General features: G+C 39.7%; 1 protein-coding gene across 4 annotated transcripts in view; it reads right to left on the bottom strand.

Annotated features, from left to right (window-relative positions):
- Positions 1–21,218, bottom strand: part of VPS41 (VPS41 subunit of HOPS complex) — a 168,946-nt gene that overhangs the window by 111,691 nt on the left and 36,037 nt on the right. For 3 of the 4 annotated variants that reach the window (XM_032874943.1, XM_032874941.1, XM_032874942.1), the window contains 2 exons: positions 20,400–20,507; positions 13,890–13,967 (listed from right to left, as the gene is read on the bottom strand). The exons of the other annotated variant lie outside the window; for it this stretch is intronic. In XM_032874943.1, the coding sequence (XP_032730834.1) occupies positions 13,890–13,967; positions 20,400–20,507 (186 nt within the window). The remainder of the gene's footprint in view (positions 1–13,889; positions 13,968–20,399; positions 20,508–21,218) is intronic. 4 annotated transcript variants of the gene reach the window in all.

Raw genomic sequence — 21,218 nt, forward strand, 5'->3', positions numbered from 1 at the left:
TTATTTATATGACTAGCTCCACAACCTATTCGACCTGAGAACAGGGGCTGTGTTTTGTCATTCTTTATAATCTGTGCACCTACTTACAAAATGTTGACTGAAGGAGTAAGAAGCAATCAGTGAATGAATATGAAAAAGGCGCTCTGCCGTGTGGGGTCATCCAGAAAGCTATCATAAAGAAGGTGGGACATGCAGCATTTCCATAGGGAAAGACAGGAAAGCACATGGCAGCAAGAGCCAAAGCACAAAGTCTGGATACGGCTCAGGCCACAATGATGGGGAATCTTGTCGCCAAGACAGCAGAAGCCTGGGGGCTACAGAGAGGAGCTCTGTTTTATTCCACAGGCATCAAGGGGGCACGCGAGTGTTTTCGGGGACAGGAGTAACAGAATCCCAGCTTTCCCCTGGGAAGACTGCTTGGGCAACTGTGTGAAGGATGGATTCAGTGGAGGGGTGGGGGGGCGGGTAAGAGGCAGGGAGATCAGCTGGGTTTCACTGCAATAACCCAAGTGAGTTTCAATAAAGAATTGACCAAGAGTGGTAGCGATATAAAGAGGGAGCAAAAGAAAGAATGAGCTCAGAAAAGAATCTCAGGAGATATACAAGGCAATGGAGGCACATGGAAGATAAACGTCCCAGAGATGGAAGCAAATCCGGAGGAGAAAAGAATGGAGCCTTCTAAAGACATGACATCCAGCAGGGGCCTGGAAAAGCCTAGTCTCTGTGGTAAGGCAAAAATGAGCTTCTTCTTGGCTATAGTGTTTAGATTCAAAAAGAGACTATACCTTGTCTGACCCACTCTACCTGCTGATAAAGAAACAAGGACTTCCAAAAGATACAGGGTCGAATTCAAGAGCAGGACCTCGCTGGGGGGCATTTGAGTGCAGTCAGGCGGGGGAGCCAGGACTCAGCAGAGAAGGACAGAGCAGTCCCTTCTATTCTAGTGGTAATTCCCAACACAAAGGTCTCCATGCATCACATAACCCAACTCATCTAAATTATTTCAAATGATACTTTAGCACAGAAATAAATACTGATGTTTTAATACCCAAAGAAGTTCACCTGAAGGGGGACACCATGAACAAGGTATCCTCTATAGGCAGCCCTGGAGTTCCTAGCCTACAGGGTTCTAATGCTACAATTCCAGAAAATAAAATTCATTTTTCCGCAGAGAATGCTGCCCTAGAGCATATAACTCTTTCTAGAAGAGTTAATAAACAGAAATGGGACTGTCAGCCCCACAACCACGTAACTAGAAAAGAAACAAGCATATTACTATTCTTTTTTTTTTTTTTTTTTTTTAAAGATTTTGTTTATTTGACAGAGAGAGAGACAGTGAGAGAGGGAACACAAGAGAGAGAAGCAGGCTTCCTACTAAGCCAGGAGCCTGATGTGGGGCTCATTCCCAGGATCCTGGGATCCTGACCAGAAAGCAGATGCTTAATGAATGAGCCACCCAGATGCCCATATTCTTTAAAATTAAGTCTTAGAGGGATACCCCTTAGACTGGACAAGCCCTAAGCGTCTCCTACGTACACCTTGAAGAACAAACTTCATCACCAAAAGCAGGTCCAGAAAGACCAACAGAGTGCAAATCCATGATGATGGCAGAGCTCTCCCACTGGGGCCCACAGATAACCCTGCATAATTCTCAATATGCACACTGATGATACCATCAGTGTTTAACGAAAAATCTATAAGGAATAAAGATGTTCTTACTTTTCTTTCATTTATAACTGAATAATAGCAACAGCGCTAATGCATTCTATTTACCTAAAAACATTTGAGAAAGTAAAAGCTTTGTGCTTCCACAGGTTGAGGGAAAAAAAAAATCACTTCTCTAAAAAAGGTCAGCATATATCATTTAAATAACAGAGACCAAGTTATTAATCAAATAGAAAACGCCTTATTTTTCGGACATAAGATGAAGAAAGACCACTTAAAATCTCACCAATGCAGCTGTACTTTCACCACAGAGATTGTTATAAGGCTCTCCAGTGTAAAAACACTGCTTTATCAATTCTCCGCTAAGGCATTTCCCAAGCAGATGGTCATCTCTCCACAGTTCTCAAAAGAAGCACCTTATAAATGAACTTGGAATGTCTCTACACTAAAAAGAAATTCCTGAAGTCAGTTCACCAGACCTGCACCGGGAACATTTCATAGAGCATCAGTACATAAGTAAGCGTGTTCCCACAACACCACTCTGTCACTTTGTGACAAGCTATAAAAGCGACCCGCGCCCCAAATAAACAAAGGATGGGATGAAGCAGGCAGCAAGATTAGTCTGTAAAAATGAGTATGTTGAGGAAGTTTCTCTTTTTTCTTCCCTTTTTCCTTTTTCCCCCTTTTCTTTGTCCCTCTTTCTTCTAACTTTGCATGTCCTATACACAATGAACACAGTTAAAGTGAATCCTATCAATGAATTAAAAGAAGTAATAGCTCTCTTTCAGGAAGTGTCATAAATGCCAGTGGACAGACGCTTGGCTTGATCTGGTTCCTTGTGATGGGATACTGAGCTTTGCACTAAATATTTTACACAGGTATCTCAAATAATCCTCAAATTAATCATATTGCTCCAGGGTGGGATATGCTCTACATTTCACAGAGAAAGAAACTGCCAGGTTAAATAACCTGCCCGAACTACTGAACATGGGGAGACAGAGCCCAAGCCTGGCCAGCAGCCACGGCGCCATACAGCCTGTCTCCTACCTCGGGACCACATCCCGCCAACCCAGCCTCCCTTCTGCTGGGCATTGCTGCCCTGTCTGCCTTCACCTCCAACCATCCAGTCAGTGCTTCTCTTCCCACATCTGTTCCAGGCTAGATGCATTTCCAATAATGCAACTGAGTCAAGGTCCAAAGGGGAAAGAAAATGGGAAACCAGCAGGTTCAGGGGGTTGCAAATTTTTGTGTAATCCCCGCCGCACCCCCCACCCCCAGCAAGGCAAGAATTGCAGACTCCATCTTGAGGCCAAGGAATAAATTCTTGTCTTCACAGAACAGTGAGGGATTTTTTTTTTTTTCTTGAGGAAGAACAAAAAGTTAAATGTAAAAAGGAAAACTTTATACAGAGGATATCTTTATGACTTAGGGCAAAATATTTTTCCCCCAGAAGACTAAAAAATACTAACTGTAAGTGATTAGATTAATATATATTTATTGCATTCATATGAAAAGCTTCTGAACTGAAAATACCACAAATATGGAATTAAAAGATAAACCACAGACTAGAAGGCATCTGCCATGCTTCTGACAAGGAGATGTGTCCAGACTCTTTTTTTTTAGCCACCTGAAGAGAGCGCCCAATTCCCTGGCCCCCCACCAGTGTCTGGTATCTGGTACTCATCAGACTTTTAAGGGTTTGGCCAAACTGATGAGTGTGAAATGGTTATCTTATGGTTCAGAAAATTTAACATTTCCCTGACTATTCTCCATCCAGAGAAATTGGGCATCCTGTCATGTGGTTATTGGAGACATGTGGGGGTTCTCCATCTGAGAACTTCCTGTTCATCTCTTTGTCCAGTTTCAGTTTCTTTCTGGGTTGTGTTTTCCTCACCGATCTCTAAGAGCTCATTGTAGAAGGAATATTTTAACAAAAATACATGCTTAACATTTGCTACAAACACCCTATGATTATAGTTTCTACAGAACGTAAAGAATCAAAACAAATAAATGAACAAAAACAATTTAAAAAAAAAAGCTGAGATTTAAAGTATTTAGTGTGAAAATGGATGAAGTCCTAAATGCAAATCATCAGTTTCATTTAATAGAAAGACTTATTGGCAAGTATTAAATTTGACTTGCGACTTCTGATTTCGAGCCCTCACACAACCCACCCTGATCAATGTTGTTATTTTTCCTTGTAAACAGTGAACTTTTTAATTACAAATCAATTTAGAACTTTACACACATACTCACAAAGTATATGAACTAACAATTCCCAAAAGAGTAAAGAGCCTCATTAGTAACCAGAAAAATACAAAGTGAATCAATAAATTCCCATTTTCTAGAAATCTAAGTGGCAGAGAATTTCTGAATGATAACGCTAATGCTGGTGATAAGATACAGTGACGTATACGCATACAGGGCTGGCAGGAGTACGATTCGGTATAATCTAAATATACTGAAATGCAAAACCTTCAAAGTGTTCATAGCATCTGAATGAGTGATTTCACCTCAAAGATGTGTCCAAAGACTCAGTCACCAGTCTTCAGCCTACCCAAGGCTGTTCACCCCAGTATCACTCCTAGATTGAGCATCGGGCAGTAAGCGGATTAGGCACTGGGGAAGTTGGCTCCTGGACAGCTCTGGGCAGTAACAGCCCAGCCCAGCTTTTTACTTCAAGAAACTGATTCTGTTAGAATGGGGCTCCCTCCTTCCCCCATCCAATACCTCCTCCTAACTCAAGCCTGGCCAGAGCTTCCTATTAAACACCTGTAGCGACTGCTTCAGATAGAATTATATACCCAACCAGGCCCATCAAACCTGCCAGAGTTACTGATGAAGGAGTCCTGTCTCGCTTATGAGGATGATAGTGCCCTAACATCAGTCTTGGGCTGTGGGCTAACCGTGATGCTCACTAGATGAAGAGAGCCTATCCCAGGGATGGGTACCATATATGGGTCTTCTCAGATGGGTACCTCTGAGTCTGGCATCCCCACTTCAACTTGATTTACAACAGGAGCCAATATTTCCCACTGTCCATTAAGCCTGGCAGAATTGGGTTTCCATCACCGAGCAATGAAAGTGCCCTAATGTATTCAATTTTTTTCCACTAAAGTAAAACGGAATTAGATTTTTAGACTACCTCACTACCTCACAGGGCATTTAATTCTGAGATGAAACTCTTCTAAAAAATTAACAAAATACTGGTTGCCTTTCTGCTAAGTACACCCCAACAAGATACTTAGCACAGAAGGTGCTCACTCCATTATTTCAAAGAAACCCATTTTTATCTCACCTGAAAGAGAGTGCCCATGCTATGCAGAAACAGAAAACAAATCCTTACCTGTCCAGTGACTGCACCCACACTCACTATATCATTTCTGTAAAAGGTAATGCTCCTCCCAAAAAGGAATATGCAATACAGAACACATAGTACTTACATAAAACAGAATAGGAATAGGAAAAAGGAAAAATAGGAAATAGGAAAAAGATAATATTGGTAATATTGATAATATTGGTAAAATTCTTCTACCTCTCATGGAAGCTAAACTTTTGGTATTTTTCCCAGCCATACATCATTGGTTGGAAATAAGGAAGTTATATAAAAATTTATAGAAGACAGTATTTGTCTTTTGACTCATAATTTAAAGAAAAGCCAAAGAAGCCAGTAATTAGATAATCTAGATCCCATTCTGTGGGGTGCCATTTATAAATGTCAAGCGCCTTAAAGAATACCCAATGATTTGGGCTTACATGAATGGAAATAACAAATATTTTGATGTGTAAATATCACCTCCTGGAACACATTATTCCATTTTTTTCTGTAGCTTGTCTTTCTATAGTTAGGATTTTTTAACAGCTTTCCTCAGATACAACTGACATACAATAAACTGCACATATTTAAAGTGCAAATGTGATAAGTCCTGACGTTTATACACACTCGTGAAACCCTCCCCAAAATCAATATAATAAATACATCTATCACCCCTGAAAGTTCCCTTATGCCACTTTATAAGCCCTCTGCTTCTCTCAAAGCAATCACTGATCTTGTTGTCACTCTAGATTTGTTTGCATTTTCCAGCATTTTCTATAAATGGAACCATACGATAGAGAGGCTTTTCAGTCTGACTTCTTTCACTTAACATTACAGATCTGAGATTCTTCCATGTGGTAGCATGTATCCATAGTTCATTCCTTTTTACTGATAAGCAGAATGCCACTGTATGGTTAAACCACATTTTGGTTATCCACTCCCCTGTCCGTCTACATGTGAACTTTCACACACAAGTCATCGTACAAGTATATGCTTTCATTTCCTCAGGGTCAAGGGACTAGATCACAGGGTAGGTCTATGTTTAATGTTTCTGAAAACTGCTAAACTGCCTTCCCAAGCTGGTTCTATCATTTTCCATTTCCACCAGTAGTGTGAGTTTCAGTTTTTCCACATGCTTACCGACACCTGGTACTGATGGTCAGTCTTTGTCATTTTAGCCGATCTAAGAGGTTGTTAGTGGTATATATTCTTCCATTTTACTTTGTTTTGTTGCTATCAACTAAACTAACAAAACCTAAAGTGTTCTGGCCTAATAGCTGTCCCCAGTAGCGATACACTTCCTCTTCCTGGAGGTATGAAAGAAGGACTGAGGGGCGCCTGGGTGGCTCAGTGGGTTAAAGCCTCTGCCTTCGGCTCAGGTCATGATCCCAGGGTCATGGGATCCAGCCCCACATCAGGCCCTCTGCTCAGCGGGGAGCCTGCTTCCTCCTCTCTCTCTGCCTACTTGTGATCTCTGTCTGTCAAATAAATAAATAAAATCTTAAAAAAAAAAAAAAAGGACTGAACAAGCAAATGACAAGAACACTTTTGAAAAATTTCATGTCTTGGGTGGGGAGATGAATAAATACTCTTTAGGTTCCCAATTATCAGAATATATCATGATTCCATCAAATGAAAAATACTCGGGAATTTTAGGCAAATAAGTAATTTCTAGAAAAGGCTAATAAAGCAAAGCTGTTCAAATAGAAAATGAGAACTTAAGGAAAAAGTAATATACCACTAACTCAAGGTATAAATTATCTGTTATCAAACTATACACAGACACTTATATATAAAAGCCCCAGCCTTCTGGTCCATGTCATCTGATTTACCATCACTCTAATGGTTTCATTTAGTTCCCTAAACACTCTCAACCCCAAAGCCAGAAACTCTCATGAAAACACTCCCTTTCTTTTCCTTTTGGTCCTTCTGCCAAACCTGCTGAAGAAGTCTCTCTCACTGCATCTCACCATTTTTCCCTGTCCATTCCCCTACTCACAAGCCACTAGTGGAAAAACAAAATACAGATGTAGATAAAAAGGCTGTGATAAATGTTCCTTGACCTTCCAGATTCCCTGTTGTGTACGAAGGCATCACCCTGTCCAGACCCACTCCATCAATTGAGAAATGCTCACTCACCTGTCAAGATTCACCTTAAATTTTCATTTTCATTTCATTTTCATTTTCTCCCACTTGCAAAGTTAACCACATCTCCTGAGTCTCCACATTGTTCATAATCCTTCCAATGTGCTCACTTTCGACAGGTGCCCGATTTCCAAAGAAAGAAGCACCAGACGGAGGATGCACTCTACTACAGAACGGAGTCTACGTTTTCCGCCAGGCTCCAGTCTCAGAGTCACGTTCTCTCTCTACCCAGGTCAGGGTCATGTTCCAAAAAGTTAAAATCACTACAACTCTGACTTTGAAATGTGTGGAGTACCAGGGTGATTTCGTTCAGTGAAGAAATACTTTCAATTTCAGCTATTTAAGGGATATTTGCCCAAATGAAGTTTCCACTAAGAAGTCCTATATTACTACGTGTTGTAAGCACAACACTTCAACTGTTCTAAGTGACAGAAGCATCCTTAAAGATGAGCATGTTTTCTTAGCTGCCTCTGTGCATAGAAGCGACCAAAGTTATAAAGCTATCTATAAATAATCCACAAACTGCAGATGATTTAATACAAAAATGCAGAAAATTGGAAATAAGATTTTCCTTGGCCTCAGTTAGAATGAGTTCCACTTAAGTAATTCTCAATTCATTTGACACATTTCTTATCGCTCAAAATACAGAGTCCAAATATAGAAGATGGATTCTTTCAACACCTAAGAATCTGAGGCCTGTCAATTAGTCTTCAACAGGTATTACAGACACTGACACATTTGAGCCAACAATGTACCACTCTGATATTATCAAAAGATACATGCCATGCTTCCCAAGTAATGATGCCACGTCTGGCAGAGCCTACTATAGATGGGGTTTACTTCAGTTTGGTGAGTGCCATGAGACCCAGAGAAGAGCAGAGTTCCTCTGTTCAATGATAGCTTCCATTTTTTTTTTTCTTAGATCTGCTCCAACAGCTCTTTTAATGAACAATCACCCCAATATTATCCTGTCCACATTTTGAATGAGCCCAAAATAGCTGGGCTCCTCAGGGTAATAACTAATGTATGGTATCTGTACTAACTCTAAAGAAATGGTCATGTCTGTCTGATTTCCCATAACGTACACACAATAATCTGGCTGTGGCAAAGGAAGGTGTAAAACCCTGTTTATCTGGAAAACCGTCCAGATAGAAGGAACTTTACAGCAGATTTGGAACTGTTAGAGTTCAACCAACTTGTATCAATGCCTCACTATCTTCCACTTTTAATGCTGAGCACTAAGGATGCAGAGCTAAATCAGACACAGAAACTGTCCTCAGGAAACTCACATTCTATGGGGAGACTGACAGATGCAAATAATCTCAACAAAAATACTGCATGTTCAAGACGTGGCAATAATGCGAAGGAGGAGGAGGTCAAATCATGTGAATGATAAAAGGTGTTTGTGAATATTACGAATGCAGTCTAAGAAGCTTAAAGGTACACTAAATTTTCAGGATTACATTAGCAAAGAGATGAGAGGGCAGATAAGTACTTCTTCTCCCTGAAACATGAAATAAAGATGGATGATCCTGCAAACAATGTTAACGTCTCAATACACAGGAAAGAGGAGCTGATCTATATTAGAAATGAATTCCTCTAAGCCAAACAAAGCAGAAGGCCAGGAGTACAATCCAAAAGATGGCCCAGAGACAAAAATGACACCATGCTCATTCAGAGGCCCGGAAGCAGTCACAGAAACATCTTTTCAAAGCTGGATAGGGGAAATGACCTGTCAGAATGTCTAGGTATGTGAGGGAGGCCTACACTAAACCAGACAAAGCAAGCGAGTACAGGGGCAGGGAACACAGAGTCAAAGCAGCCCCGGCCCAGTTTCCTTCAGGCTTCCTTACCTGGCACCTTTTATATCTAGAATGATCGAAGTCTCCTCAGCTTCTAAACTCTGATGACTTTCTGAATTACCCAGAGCAACTAGGAAAAATCTGAGTATATGTTAAATACTTGGTAAGTACTAGTGAATAAAAGGGTTACTTTCTAAAAGCAGGAGTTAAGGTTCAAATCTCAAAAGGAAGAATGGAACCAACGGAAGAAGGGCATTCCAGAAAGATGTGATGAAAAGCCTGGACACAAGCATGCAGGTCCGAGACAATCCTCAGGCAATGGTGAGTGGATCAGATGACTGGAGAAGAAAGGAAGGAAAACAAAGATCACAAAGGGAGCTTTGGCCACAGGACCAACCAGGATCTTGAGATCTGATGCACCTGGGAAGTCCTAAGGAGCCATCCAGTGTTCTCAGAGGCAGTGATTAGACTGACTGGTGAGAGATTATACAGAAACTAAGACCCCCTAGAAGAAGGGATGTTCAGATACCGCCCTGTGAAGCTACTTAAATTCTGATAGAGATCTGGGATTTTATTAGCATATGAACATGAGGAAGTACAAAAGATTAGCAGTAAGAAATACAGCGTTAGTATAATCCCTAATCAAAAAAAAAAAAAAAGAAAGAAAGAAAGAAAGAAAAGAAAAGAAAAAAGAAAAAAAAGGACAGGAACAGAAACATCAATAGACCACTATCAGGAGTTCAGGAAGAATTCTGAACCTACCTCTTAAGAGATTCAGTTGAAAAATTGGTATTTATCTTAATGCAAAATGCCCAATAAACCCCTGTTCTGTTTTATTTTGTTTTCTTATTCTTTTCCTTTTGTAACCATCCATTTGTAGGTATTTATCTGATGTCTCCTGCCATGGAACCATGACAGCAAAGCTGTATCATTTTCTATTTCAAGCAAAGGAAGAAAAACACATGAAGGTAAATAGCAGAAAATTTATGTTTGGTCAGTGGAGTTCTCTGCTCTCCCTCTAGCACACTTAAAAGAACAAAGATTTTAAACATATGGAACAATGCTCCAAAATAATTTGCTCGTTCCTTCCAAGTAATACTCCTAATTAGTAAGCCTTAAATTAATAAGCTTAAGGAAAATGGATGCTATTGAAGGGAAAGTAACTATAATGATTTAAAGGCATTACAGGGGCATAGATACCATAGGGAAATTAAGAAGGTATCTGAGATCCCCTAAGAATTTTGAAGTCCTATGTTATATACTGTGTAAGTTCATTAAGACAGCCATTTTTCAGGGGAACATGGCCTGATCTATATTAAAGGTAATTTTCTTAGCAACCTGAGCATTTTACATGGGAAACTAGGCCCACTTTCATTTTACTCTGAGTTCAAAGAGAAGTGAATTTATCGATTAAGTCTGAATTAACATAAGGTCATATCTAGAAATAACCTCTAAAAAAATGTTAAAACATTAGCATATCTGAATATTCTTATAAGTACTGTGAAATATGAGTATCAACATGCAAAACAAAGCATCATTTCGGTGGTTTTCACTCTCAATCAACAAAAGAACAGTCACAGATGGCTGGGTACCAGAGAATCCTCTTTATCTACATTTTATGTAATTGTAGGAGAATATACAGGGGTAGGAATAACCTCTGTGGTGTGATCCAATCATATAAAGATCCCTGAACAGGAAAGCGACTTAACAAATTTGATGGTATTTAGAAATGAGAAGAAAGGGTTGCTTCAACAGACAAAGGATAATTTGAATTTTGCTCAAGGGCAAAGATACAAACAAGTGTACAGGTACCTCTGTGTGTGTGTGTGTGTGTGTGTGTGTGTGTGTGTGTGTTACTGAGGTATTAATACAGACTAAAGACCACAAATCTCCAGTTTACAGTTCAGTGATTTTTACATGTGTGTGTATATGGGAAGCCATAATGATAGAGAATATTATCAGCATTCTAGAAGATTCTCCTGTGCTCTCTCTCAGGCCAAAAAGTAATAATCTGATTTCTATCACCAGTGTTTGATTTCACCTTTTCTTGACCATCATATAAAAGGAATCATACAACATATACACATTTGTGTCTGGCTTCTTTGGCTGATGTTAAATCTGTGAAATTCATCTATGTTATTATGTGTATAGACAGTCTGTTCTTAATTGCTCAGAATATACCCCAATTTACTTATCCATTCGACAAATGATGAATATTTGGGTTGTTTCTAGTTTGGAGCTATTATGAATTAAGCTACTGTAACACTCCCCTCTATATCTTTTGTATGTATACTTGTGTTTGAGTGTGTGTGTGTGTGTGTGGACATAAACACTGCACTCATTTGTCTTGAATATATACCTACACGTGGAACTGTGCACCACACAGTATTTCTCCTGAAATATTAACGGGAAAACAAATACCTTTCTTCAACATGCAGAATGATTTGTTTGGTTATTTCTTTTACCTCCTATGTTTTTAAAGTAAAGTCAGACAGCCTCTAGTGCAATGATTCCACCCCAGCTCAAATAGCAGAATCCCTCGGGAAACTTCGTTAGAGATTCCTCTGTGTTCCCGCCCCCTGCCAAACAAAACTACCCCAATCTAAACTAGAAATGCAGTGAATGGGGTAAAGAGATACTGCTGGAGGAAATAAACACTGTGCAAACCTAAGATCTTTTTATCTTATCTAATTTTAGTTTGCTTAAATTATTCCCACTTAGAAGTGGAAACTAAAGTCAGGAGAGTTTACTCATTAATTTTTAAAAATATTTGTTCACTCTCCCTGCATTTTAATGAAGCATCAAGTTTTGGGTTAAAATGGCAACCATTACATAGAAAGAAAAGCAGCAAATTCAACTCATAATAGTATTTTAGAACCGAAAGAATCCTTTTTTAAAAGGAGCGATAGAGAGCCTCACAAAGCAATCACATCATCAGAAACAGGAAAACAAAATCATAGAAGGAAAAACTTGGAGATGAGAAGCTGTAGACTAAAGCTCCTTTCACAAGAGGACAATGTGTGTCATCTGAAAGTCAAATGCCTAATATGGTAATGTTCACAAAAAAGCCAGGGTCTCCTGAAAAACCTTTCCACAGAAGACTATCAAATTCTTTGATAAACAAAATACATTCAAAATGTTTTCCTCTCCTGCCAGAAAAAAATAAGAAAAAAGGTTAGAGGGCAGGCAAGGCTCCAGAGAACTTCATTTTTGAAGATGTCACATGGGCAGATTGGAAAAAAAAAAAAGGAAAAAAGTATGGGCAAATTTAGGGAGGATGATACCATAACTTATCTGCAAGAGGACATGGGATATACTTGACACAAAACTGACATCAGAAAGAGTATAAGTGAAGGGTTATACTGTGTAGACACAAAGACTGAATGAATGAATGAGTGACCAAAGACACGAATAAACTCCTACAGCATTTGTCTTGGTTTCTCCTTCGGCAACGGAGCCGGCAGACAGGCGCGTGAACCTCAGTAATGAAGCACTGCAATTTCTATCCAATATTCAGAGGACTTTTTTAGAAACAGAGTGTCCCATAATCCTCTACCTAGAGCAGGAAGTTCAAGAGAACAGACAGGTGAGATTTTATTGGGTTGTTTTTCGTCTGTGGTTTTTGTTTTGTTTTGTTTTGCTTTGCTTTAATGGTGAGGAGCTACAGCTAACACCGAGAAAAAGAGCTCTTCCCAGCATCAGCTACAAGTGGATGGCAACTGAAAGAACACACGTTTAAGTCACCAAGATGGGTGTCCAGGATGTAGATGGAGGAGGTCCAACATACAGTCCTCTTGTCTGAAAGACGCTGAAGCAAAACAAGAACCCACAATTTGCTTGACGTATTAGTACGATTCGTGCGCGTTAAGTCCCTTCCTGGACTGTTCCCAAGATTCTGTCAACATTCAGCGGTTCAGTTTCTTTTAAGTAAAACGAAGCAACCTATTTCTTTCCAACACAATGTGCCAGCCTCAGAAACTGTGGTCTCCTTTATAAACTATACCAATCCCTTGTAATAGATCTTTCAACAAGTGCTGATGTAATACCTGTCCCTAATAGGAGTGTCCCGCGCACTCCGAATGCTCACACACACGCAACCATGGATGCTCCTGAACCTTTCGAGGAACATCTCAAACACCAAAACCAAGCTTTAAATTCCACATTTTCTTCATCCTCAATGATTCCAAATCACAGCCAAGAAATTAGAAAGCTTAGCTCTTCACTTCCAATCAGAATCCCCCAAGGAATCCCCCCAAAATCCAAGCACCAAAACATTCACGTAAAACATTAGCTTTCTCTATTTAGAAGAGATAAACTGAACCAGCAAGGTGATCAATCTTCCATTACACTTGGCATCTAGAGAAGATGGTGGGGCACGTACTTACAACTGACCAAATGAGGGAGCTTCACACTTTAAGGATTTCACAACTTCCCCTGTATGTGTAAATTAGGACCAGTATTCACTAATAAAAGCAGTACTTTTTCTTTTAATATTACAATTCATCTAGATATTCCACACTGTTCTAATTTGAAAAGAACACATGTAGAAGTATTTTCAATACTTCATTTAAAGTCAAATGGATGACCATAATAAAGTCTTTCATTTACTTAACTAAAAAAACCTATTTAACTTTAATTTATTTAACTAAAGAATTATAATTCAACAGATGTATAAAAATAAATTTTTAAATGGGGTTTATATATAAAGATACAAAGTCAAAATATAAAATGTATATATATATATGCTTATACATGTATTTATAGACCTCTTTCGTTTTACATTCACATTTATAATTTTTAGCATATACTATAAAATTCAGAGTTACACTCTAAGCACTCTGATTGAATTGATAAAGGCCCTTTCTTTAGATTATTACAACAAACTGCTAAAGCTAATACTGTAAAGCATAAATTTTCAGCACAAAGTCTAATTCAGACATTATTTGATGCTGTATACTTACTACATCAAACTTCTGAGTGATGTTCCCCTGGATATCAAGTAAATAAACCTTGCCGTAATGGGTGCCCAGTGCCAAAAACTGCAAGAGGAACAGAGGGGTCAGTTTATTAATGTACCATAAATACACATTTAGTAACCAAACCATTTTCGAAGTCAAAACCGAATGCATGAGCCGTGAGCAACGCCTTGCGAGGGATGCCCTCCTTGGAGAAGGCTTCTTTCCGGCTTCAGGGAAATAACAGAGCAGGGCCTACTTTATTGTGAGAGTGCAAGTCGGCTGTCAGAATGACTCATGAGGACCCTCATCTGCTGACAACTAATGGTGTGGATGCGGTCCGTACACAATGCCTGATGGACTGAGGCTGCAGATTCCAGTGTAGCTGGGAAAATACGACCAACCTATGGTTGAGCTCCAAGTCAGAAGGGAATGATTAACCCCTGCGTAATTTATGGCAAATGTGTAAATCTGCGCTAGCATTTAAGTTGAATAAATATATACACATGCACAAATGCCAAAGTATGATTTTTTTTTTTTTTAAAGAAAGGAAAATCTAAGTCATGCTGAGAGATGAAAAAGCTTGGAAGTATTTATATTATCAGTTAGCATTTAGATGCCTCTATAAAAGTTAATGTATAATATTGAGTGTAAATGTTTATATTCTAATGCAAAAAAAAATCCTTTTCTGTCACAAAATTACTGCTGAGCTACATATTCATTTTATGGTATGAAAGAGTTCATACGTTCCACTGCTCCTTTAATTCTTTGAATTAACCCTAAACAAACATGGAGAAACTTTAGGACTACCTGAAATATGACATAAGATTTTTCTTCTTTTTTACTTCTTGCGGCGTTACTCAAATAGTTCCAAATTCTATGCATTTCATTGCATGGGAGCATGCTTCATTGCAACCTATAATGAAATGCTCAAATTTACAGGCACTACTAAGCGTTTCAGTCAAGCAGCACAATCTTTATAAAAATAACCTTACAGAAAGTCAAGATTTAAAAGGATTTTATCGAAATGGAATTGCTTAAAATGAAATTTCAGTTCAGGCACTTAAAATATGAAGCTACATTAAAGAGAAGTCACAAAAAGGGAAAGAAGGGGTTCATTAGAAATTCCTCCCCTGCAATGCCTTTCACTCCTGCAAGGTTGCCTTTTTTCAGGAAGAAAAAAGTCCCCCGGGTAAAAAAATCAATACTGGTTAATAAAACATCAGGTGTGCAGACATAACTAGGTATGACGATTCCAGCGCACAGGCCTGCCTGAATGCACCGGGTGCCACGCCGATTACTCATCCAGGGCAGACAGCAAACCTGCTGGAAACGGGAAGACTGGGCCCCATGAAGGAAGGGGCAAGAGGTAATTCTAGGGGGAAATTAGTCTGAATATTTAAACCAAACCGGGACCCAAAGCAAAAAAACATTCTCATGTTGCATCCAAAGCAAAAGAACATTCTAATCAGAAACAGAGGACTCAGATGGCTCAGACGGTTGTCATTTTCTTTTGACCCAGTGAATCTGACAATATCTGAATTTAAAAAAAGAAAAGAAACCTGCATAATACTAATGAAAACAAATACTCTGCCTCTTTCTGAGTCTATGATAAAACAATGTGTCTTAAAAGCTCACCACACCCTAAGTATTCGACAGTATTGATTCTCCTCATAAATACTGTATTTAGCTTGTTAGAAAAGTAAAGGGGCTTGGATCCTAAAAGTGCTTCAGTACTGGGTGATTTTCCAATGCCTCGGTGAAGGCCATTCTTGAGCTTCCAGTGACACTGTATTTTATCTGAAGTTTCAAAGGTTCTATGCAGAGTACCCAAATATTAATTCCTTCCTTTTCCCTTTTTTGAAATTACTAGTTTGACTCATTTAAGATGGAAAGAAAACATAAAATAATTATTTTGAATTTATAGTTGCAACCTGTAATTGTAATTACTTTACTTCTGAACAAAAAAATCCAGTGGTTTCAGGGTGCCTGGGTAGCTCAGTCAGTTAAGTGTCCAACTCCTGACTTCGGCTTAGGTCATGATCTTTGCAGGGATGTGAGATCCATGTGGCGGGTGTGGAGACTGCTTAAGATTCTCCTTCCTGGGGCGTCTGGGAGCCTCAGTGGGTTAAGCCTCTGCCTTTGGCTCAGGTCATAATCTCAGGGTCCTGGGATCGAGCCCCGCATCGGACTCTGCTCAGCAGGGAGCCTGCTTCCCCCTCTCTCTCCTCCTGCCTCTCTGCCTACTTGTGATCTCGCTCTCTGTCAAATTGAAGGGAAAAAAAAAAAAAAAGGGGGAAAAAGATTCTCCTTCCTTCTGCCCTGCCCCGCCCCAAAAAGTTACAATTAAAATGAAAAAAATGCAGTGGTTTCTATGACAAGCTACCTTTTGTTTACTAAAACATTTCATCATTTGGATTAGATAAGTTGTTGCTGCTGCCTTTTCAAAATAAATAACTTCACTGCTCTTTAAAAAAAAAAAGTCTGATAAGACATGTGTATAGGTCTTACAAAACTTATTTAACTACTGAAATTATTGATGCTTTCACCTGCTAGTGTTTTTGATAACTCAAAAATTCAACAAAAAAATGCAAAATTGGCGACAAATCACAAAAGTAAATTCGAATCCTTTGAAATGCGACTCTTTGTAGCCATTAAAAGCCTTGAGATTTTTTAAGTATTAATTTTTTTTTAACCTGAGGACACTTAAAATCTTGGATGGAGAAAGAATAAGCATAATTTAATCAGCCTCCTTCATGTTTACTTACAGAAACTTGACTCCTTTTATAAACTACCAGATGGATGTCCAATCCTTCTGACCCATCCCATCCACTGGCATAATGGCTTCTACTTTTATCAAGTGGACTTTGTGTAAGTAAACAAGAGGAACAAGTGACAAGCTTTGGACACCACAAAGGACAATTAGGAGTACATTTCCTATGTGATTAGCTGTATAGTGTCATCTATACTCTCCCCATGGCATTTTACAGTATCAAAACAACAGAGCAGGGAGTGCCTTTAACTACACATGAGAAACTAAGTCCCGGGAGTTGATGTGACTTCCCTGGAAATGGTCAATCAGTGGCAGAGAGAGCCAAATACTGAATTAAGAGCCAAAATACTCTCAATTGGATCAGAAGCCTCATAAATAGAAACACGGGCATCAGATTAAGAGCGTGTGTTCTATAAGTCAGCACTGATTTTACAGTTCCCACTGTCAGAAGGCTCCTTGACCGAGTTGGTTTAATTGTGGTGTTAATAAAGTTTGATCTCTTGGCAGGCAAACTGCTCTCCTTTTTATCCATTCAGAGGTTCAACCATATATGCTCAGATAAAAAGCAGGTATAATGGGATAATAAAGGAGACAGATTAGAAGGACATTAATTAAATTTAAAGAGTACGCTTAGAATGGCAGCATCTCTAAGACCTTACGGAACATGGCCAATATCAGGTGTGCTTAACTCTGAAGGAGGAGGTAGACAGTGGACCCTGAGGCAGACAGTCTTGTAGTAAAAACCATTTTCAGGCAGAATGGATACAACTTGCTCAAAGGTATGTAATCACATAAAATCACACAGGACAAAAGTTAAGAAATAACAAGTGGTTATACATGGCAGCAGCATCCAGTTTGTGCCCAGGAAAGAGACAAGTGATGAGTCTGGAAGGTCGGTTAATAGGAAACATCTGAATATTTATGGAGATGAAAGGCAGAAGAGGAAAAGGGTGTGGGAGAGGCTGTCCAAATCACTAAACACCAGGAAAACAATCAAGAATTCTAGGGAGAATTACACGATCAGATCTGACCCTCTGGAAGATGACTTTAATAGAAAGAAATAGAAATAGAAAGAAATAGAAAGCTGTGGCTGGACCAGAGTGAAAGCAAATCTGTAGGAGAGTAGACTGCTTGGCAAGGTGTGTGTTAGTTCTGGGAGAAACGACAAGTGCCTGAACTGAAAGATGAGGGCTCAGGATGGAAGTGGGCTCAAGCAGGCGAGATGGGAGAAGGGACGTTATGAGTAAATACAGCCAAGTGTTGTTACCAGAACACCACCCAAGCAGAAAAAAGTGGGAAGACATAAAGCCAGTTGCAGGAGAGGGCAAGATCTTAGGGGGCCTTACACACCACAGCAAGGAGCTTAGACTTTATGTAGCAGATGGTGAAAATCACACTAGGGTTTTAAACCTGTATTTTCAACACATCATCCTGGCAACCAGGTGCAGAAGGCTTTAAAGTAGAAAAGTGAGAGGTCTGTGAGTGCAGGCAGGGGAAGTGCGAAAATCATCAGGGCTTAGGAATGACTGGGGTGAAGCAAAGGAAAGTCAGCTTTGGCTTAGGCGACAAGAGACTGTGATACCACCAAATGGGGTAGAGATCAAAAACAGATGAGAGATTAGAGATGGAAAAGAAGATGCATTCATTAGGGGTGCACTGAGTTTCAGGTACAAACAGAACAAAAGTAAAGACTGTTCAAGAGGCACGGGGACAAAGCAGCACACTACACTGGGGAGGTGTCAGTGTGTAGGTGGTCGCAGGAATTATGACATTTAAAATGAAGGAAAGTACAAACTAAACAGAAATGTGGACAATGGACCAAATCCTGGGAATACCAACACGTGAAGGAAAGGTGGAGGGAAGGAAAAAGTGAAAGAACGAGAAGGGAATCATAGCAATGATCAAGAGAATAATAAAAGAATGGTGCCATGATAAAAGGCTTTAAGAAAGCTTCTCTCAGCCTCTGTGTAGAAGAAAGGTCAGATCCACACTTCTGAAAGCAGCAAAAGTATCTGTCAGCTGGGGAATGGACAGATAAAATGTGGTATGTCCATACAACGGAATACTATTCAGCAACAAAAAGGAGTAAAGTACTGATCCAGGCTACATGACCCATGAACCTCAAAAACATGACGCTAAGTGAAAGAAGCCAGACACAAGAAACCAATGTATGACTTCATGTTTATGCAATATCCAAGATGGGCAAATCCAGACACAGAAAGAGATACATGGTGATGTGGGGCGAGGGTTAGCAACACTGGGGGCGGGGGGTGGAGTGAGATGTGGTGCAGATCAACAGTAGACAAAAAGACCTCTGAATGGGAAGAAGAAAGCCTCTGTGGGGAAGGCTGGGCATGGATCCAGATGAGTTGGGAAAGGGGTCAGGAGCCAAGGCTTCATGCCTGAGAGATTCGATTTTCTTAATTATAAAGAAATGGCATCCTTGGAATGGCTGAAAAGACAGACTAAGGACTAATGGAGCGGATGAAACACAAATCTGGAACTGCAACAGTGTTTGTAGTGGCTTGAGGGGGTAACAAAGGACAGGGACGTAAGTGAACTGAATATACGGGCAGAAAGCAAAGCTAGTTAACCACCTGACAGAGATAAGAAATTAAACAAAGAACCAATTCAAGATCAGAGCTCCCTACAGTCACAGAATGGGGTTAGTAGTAAAATTAACACAAGGGCTTGAAGGATTAAGAGGAGTCACCAGAGAGCGCACTGGAAGATACTCAAATTCCAGGTATGGAGGCCATCTTACTGGTGGAGAGCTGAGACAAGGCAGAGGTAAAGGTATGCAAGGACAGCAAGGCCTTTCTTCAGTGAGTGAAGCAAAGCAAAGAGGAATTTGGGACATGGCAGCAATGGGAGCAGGAAGATGGCAACCATGGGAAGGGGTAGTACAACCTAACAAGAGGTGCCCCGAAGACGGGGATTTCTGAGGAAGCAAGAGCAAACAAGCATTCTGTTAACATGCTGAGTGAATACAAAAATCTGTTTAGAGCAGAACGAGTCCTGAAAGAAAAAGGAAGGGTAGGGGCAAAGAGGAGGATGAGGCGACACTGCTGGTAACACAGAATAAAGCCAGGAGATGGATCAGACTTGGGGGCTTGCCTCACTTGTGGGGCCCATCGGGAAGAAGAGGGCAATGGTTCAAATGGCCCAGTCTCCAGCACTCCACTTACAACACATTTTGTTTTGGTCTAAGAATAGACTAAGGGTGCTGTATAGCACTTAGCGTGGACTCAAATTTTGTGGGGGCTTTGTGATGGCAAGGATTAAAATGTGGAATATATTAATTCACTCATAGGTCATATAAGTAATCATCTGGGGCCTTTCTACTGATTCCTAACACCTCCAGTGTAATCTCTTCTTCACTTATGAAAAGCACTGAGTGCTACACCATTTCCAATCTTAACACTTCCCAACTCTACTACTTATGGTTTGAGGAATGTAAAGTGATGGAGTTGCCAAGAACTACTTGCTATAAATCTTTCACATCTATCTAAATTCTATTTGATACACCCTTGCAGTATGGGGAGGGGTGTCTGTGTGTGCAAATACATACATATAATGTTTTGGTTGTCGTTTTCATTTTTTTGTTGGAGAGGAAGAAGAAAGGAAGAGTGGAAGGGAGACACAATTACTGAGCCACCATCAAGAGCATGAGGATTCCACAGTGTAAAGAAACTTATAAGAGAAACAACTTACAGAAGGATCCTCTGGAAGGGCTACCTTACCTTGTCATGGACTGTCATGCAGCTAGCTGCATCCTTCTGAAGGATTTCTGTTACCCCATTGGAAAGCCTTTCATACTTCAGTTTGGGCTCCTCTTCACTTTCTTCTTCCTGCACAAAGAGCAGAGAAAATGACAGCCATCACAGATTCATTTGAAACAGTCAGACTCAAAACACATTCCTTATGGGAACCCAGAGAGGGCTTCCTCCATGACTGTCAATAACTACAACTACAGCTCAAGGTTAAGAGCGTCATGTTTCATTTTTCCTCCTGGGAGTATCAGCTGCTACAACTTCACCAGCAGAATACATTCAAAGGTTGAAAACAGGAGGGTACATTCTTACCGCTGACAGAATTCAACTTTGGTATATTAGAGTAAATACAAAACTATCTGGCCACATAAGCCAATAAACAATGTGTGGGCAAAATACTTCTCAGTTTGACCTCATGGGCATAAAACACTCCCAGCAGGGAGAAAGGAATACAATAAAACTCCAAAGACATGGATTTTGTATCTTAAGACTATAAATATTTTTGTCAGATTTCAGAATATTTCATTTTAGTTAGAAAAACATAGTTATAAAATCAAAGAAAGGAAATTGGAAATTTTATATACAACAAAATGTATTTGTACCTTCAGATAAAAATATTTTAAAATTTACTTTCCAAAACTGATAATCCATGATCACTTGTGTTTGTTAGAAAATGTATTTACTTTCATTTGAATAAACCTAATGCATAAAAATTTCTTTTCCTTGAGTGCTCCACATCACTCGGCATCAGGGAATCAAAACCACAATGAGATACCACCTCATACCAGT

This window comes from Lontra canadensis, unplaced genomic scaffold (genome assembly GCF_010015895.1).
Source record: "Lontra canadensis isolate GAN:19392208 unplaced genomic scaffold, GSC_riverotter_1.0 scaffold54, whole genome shotgun sequence".
In the NCBI taxonomy this organism is placed as follows: Eukaryota; Metazoa; Chordata; class Mammalia; order Carnivora; family Mustelidae; genus Lontra; species Lontra canadensis.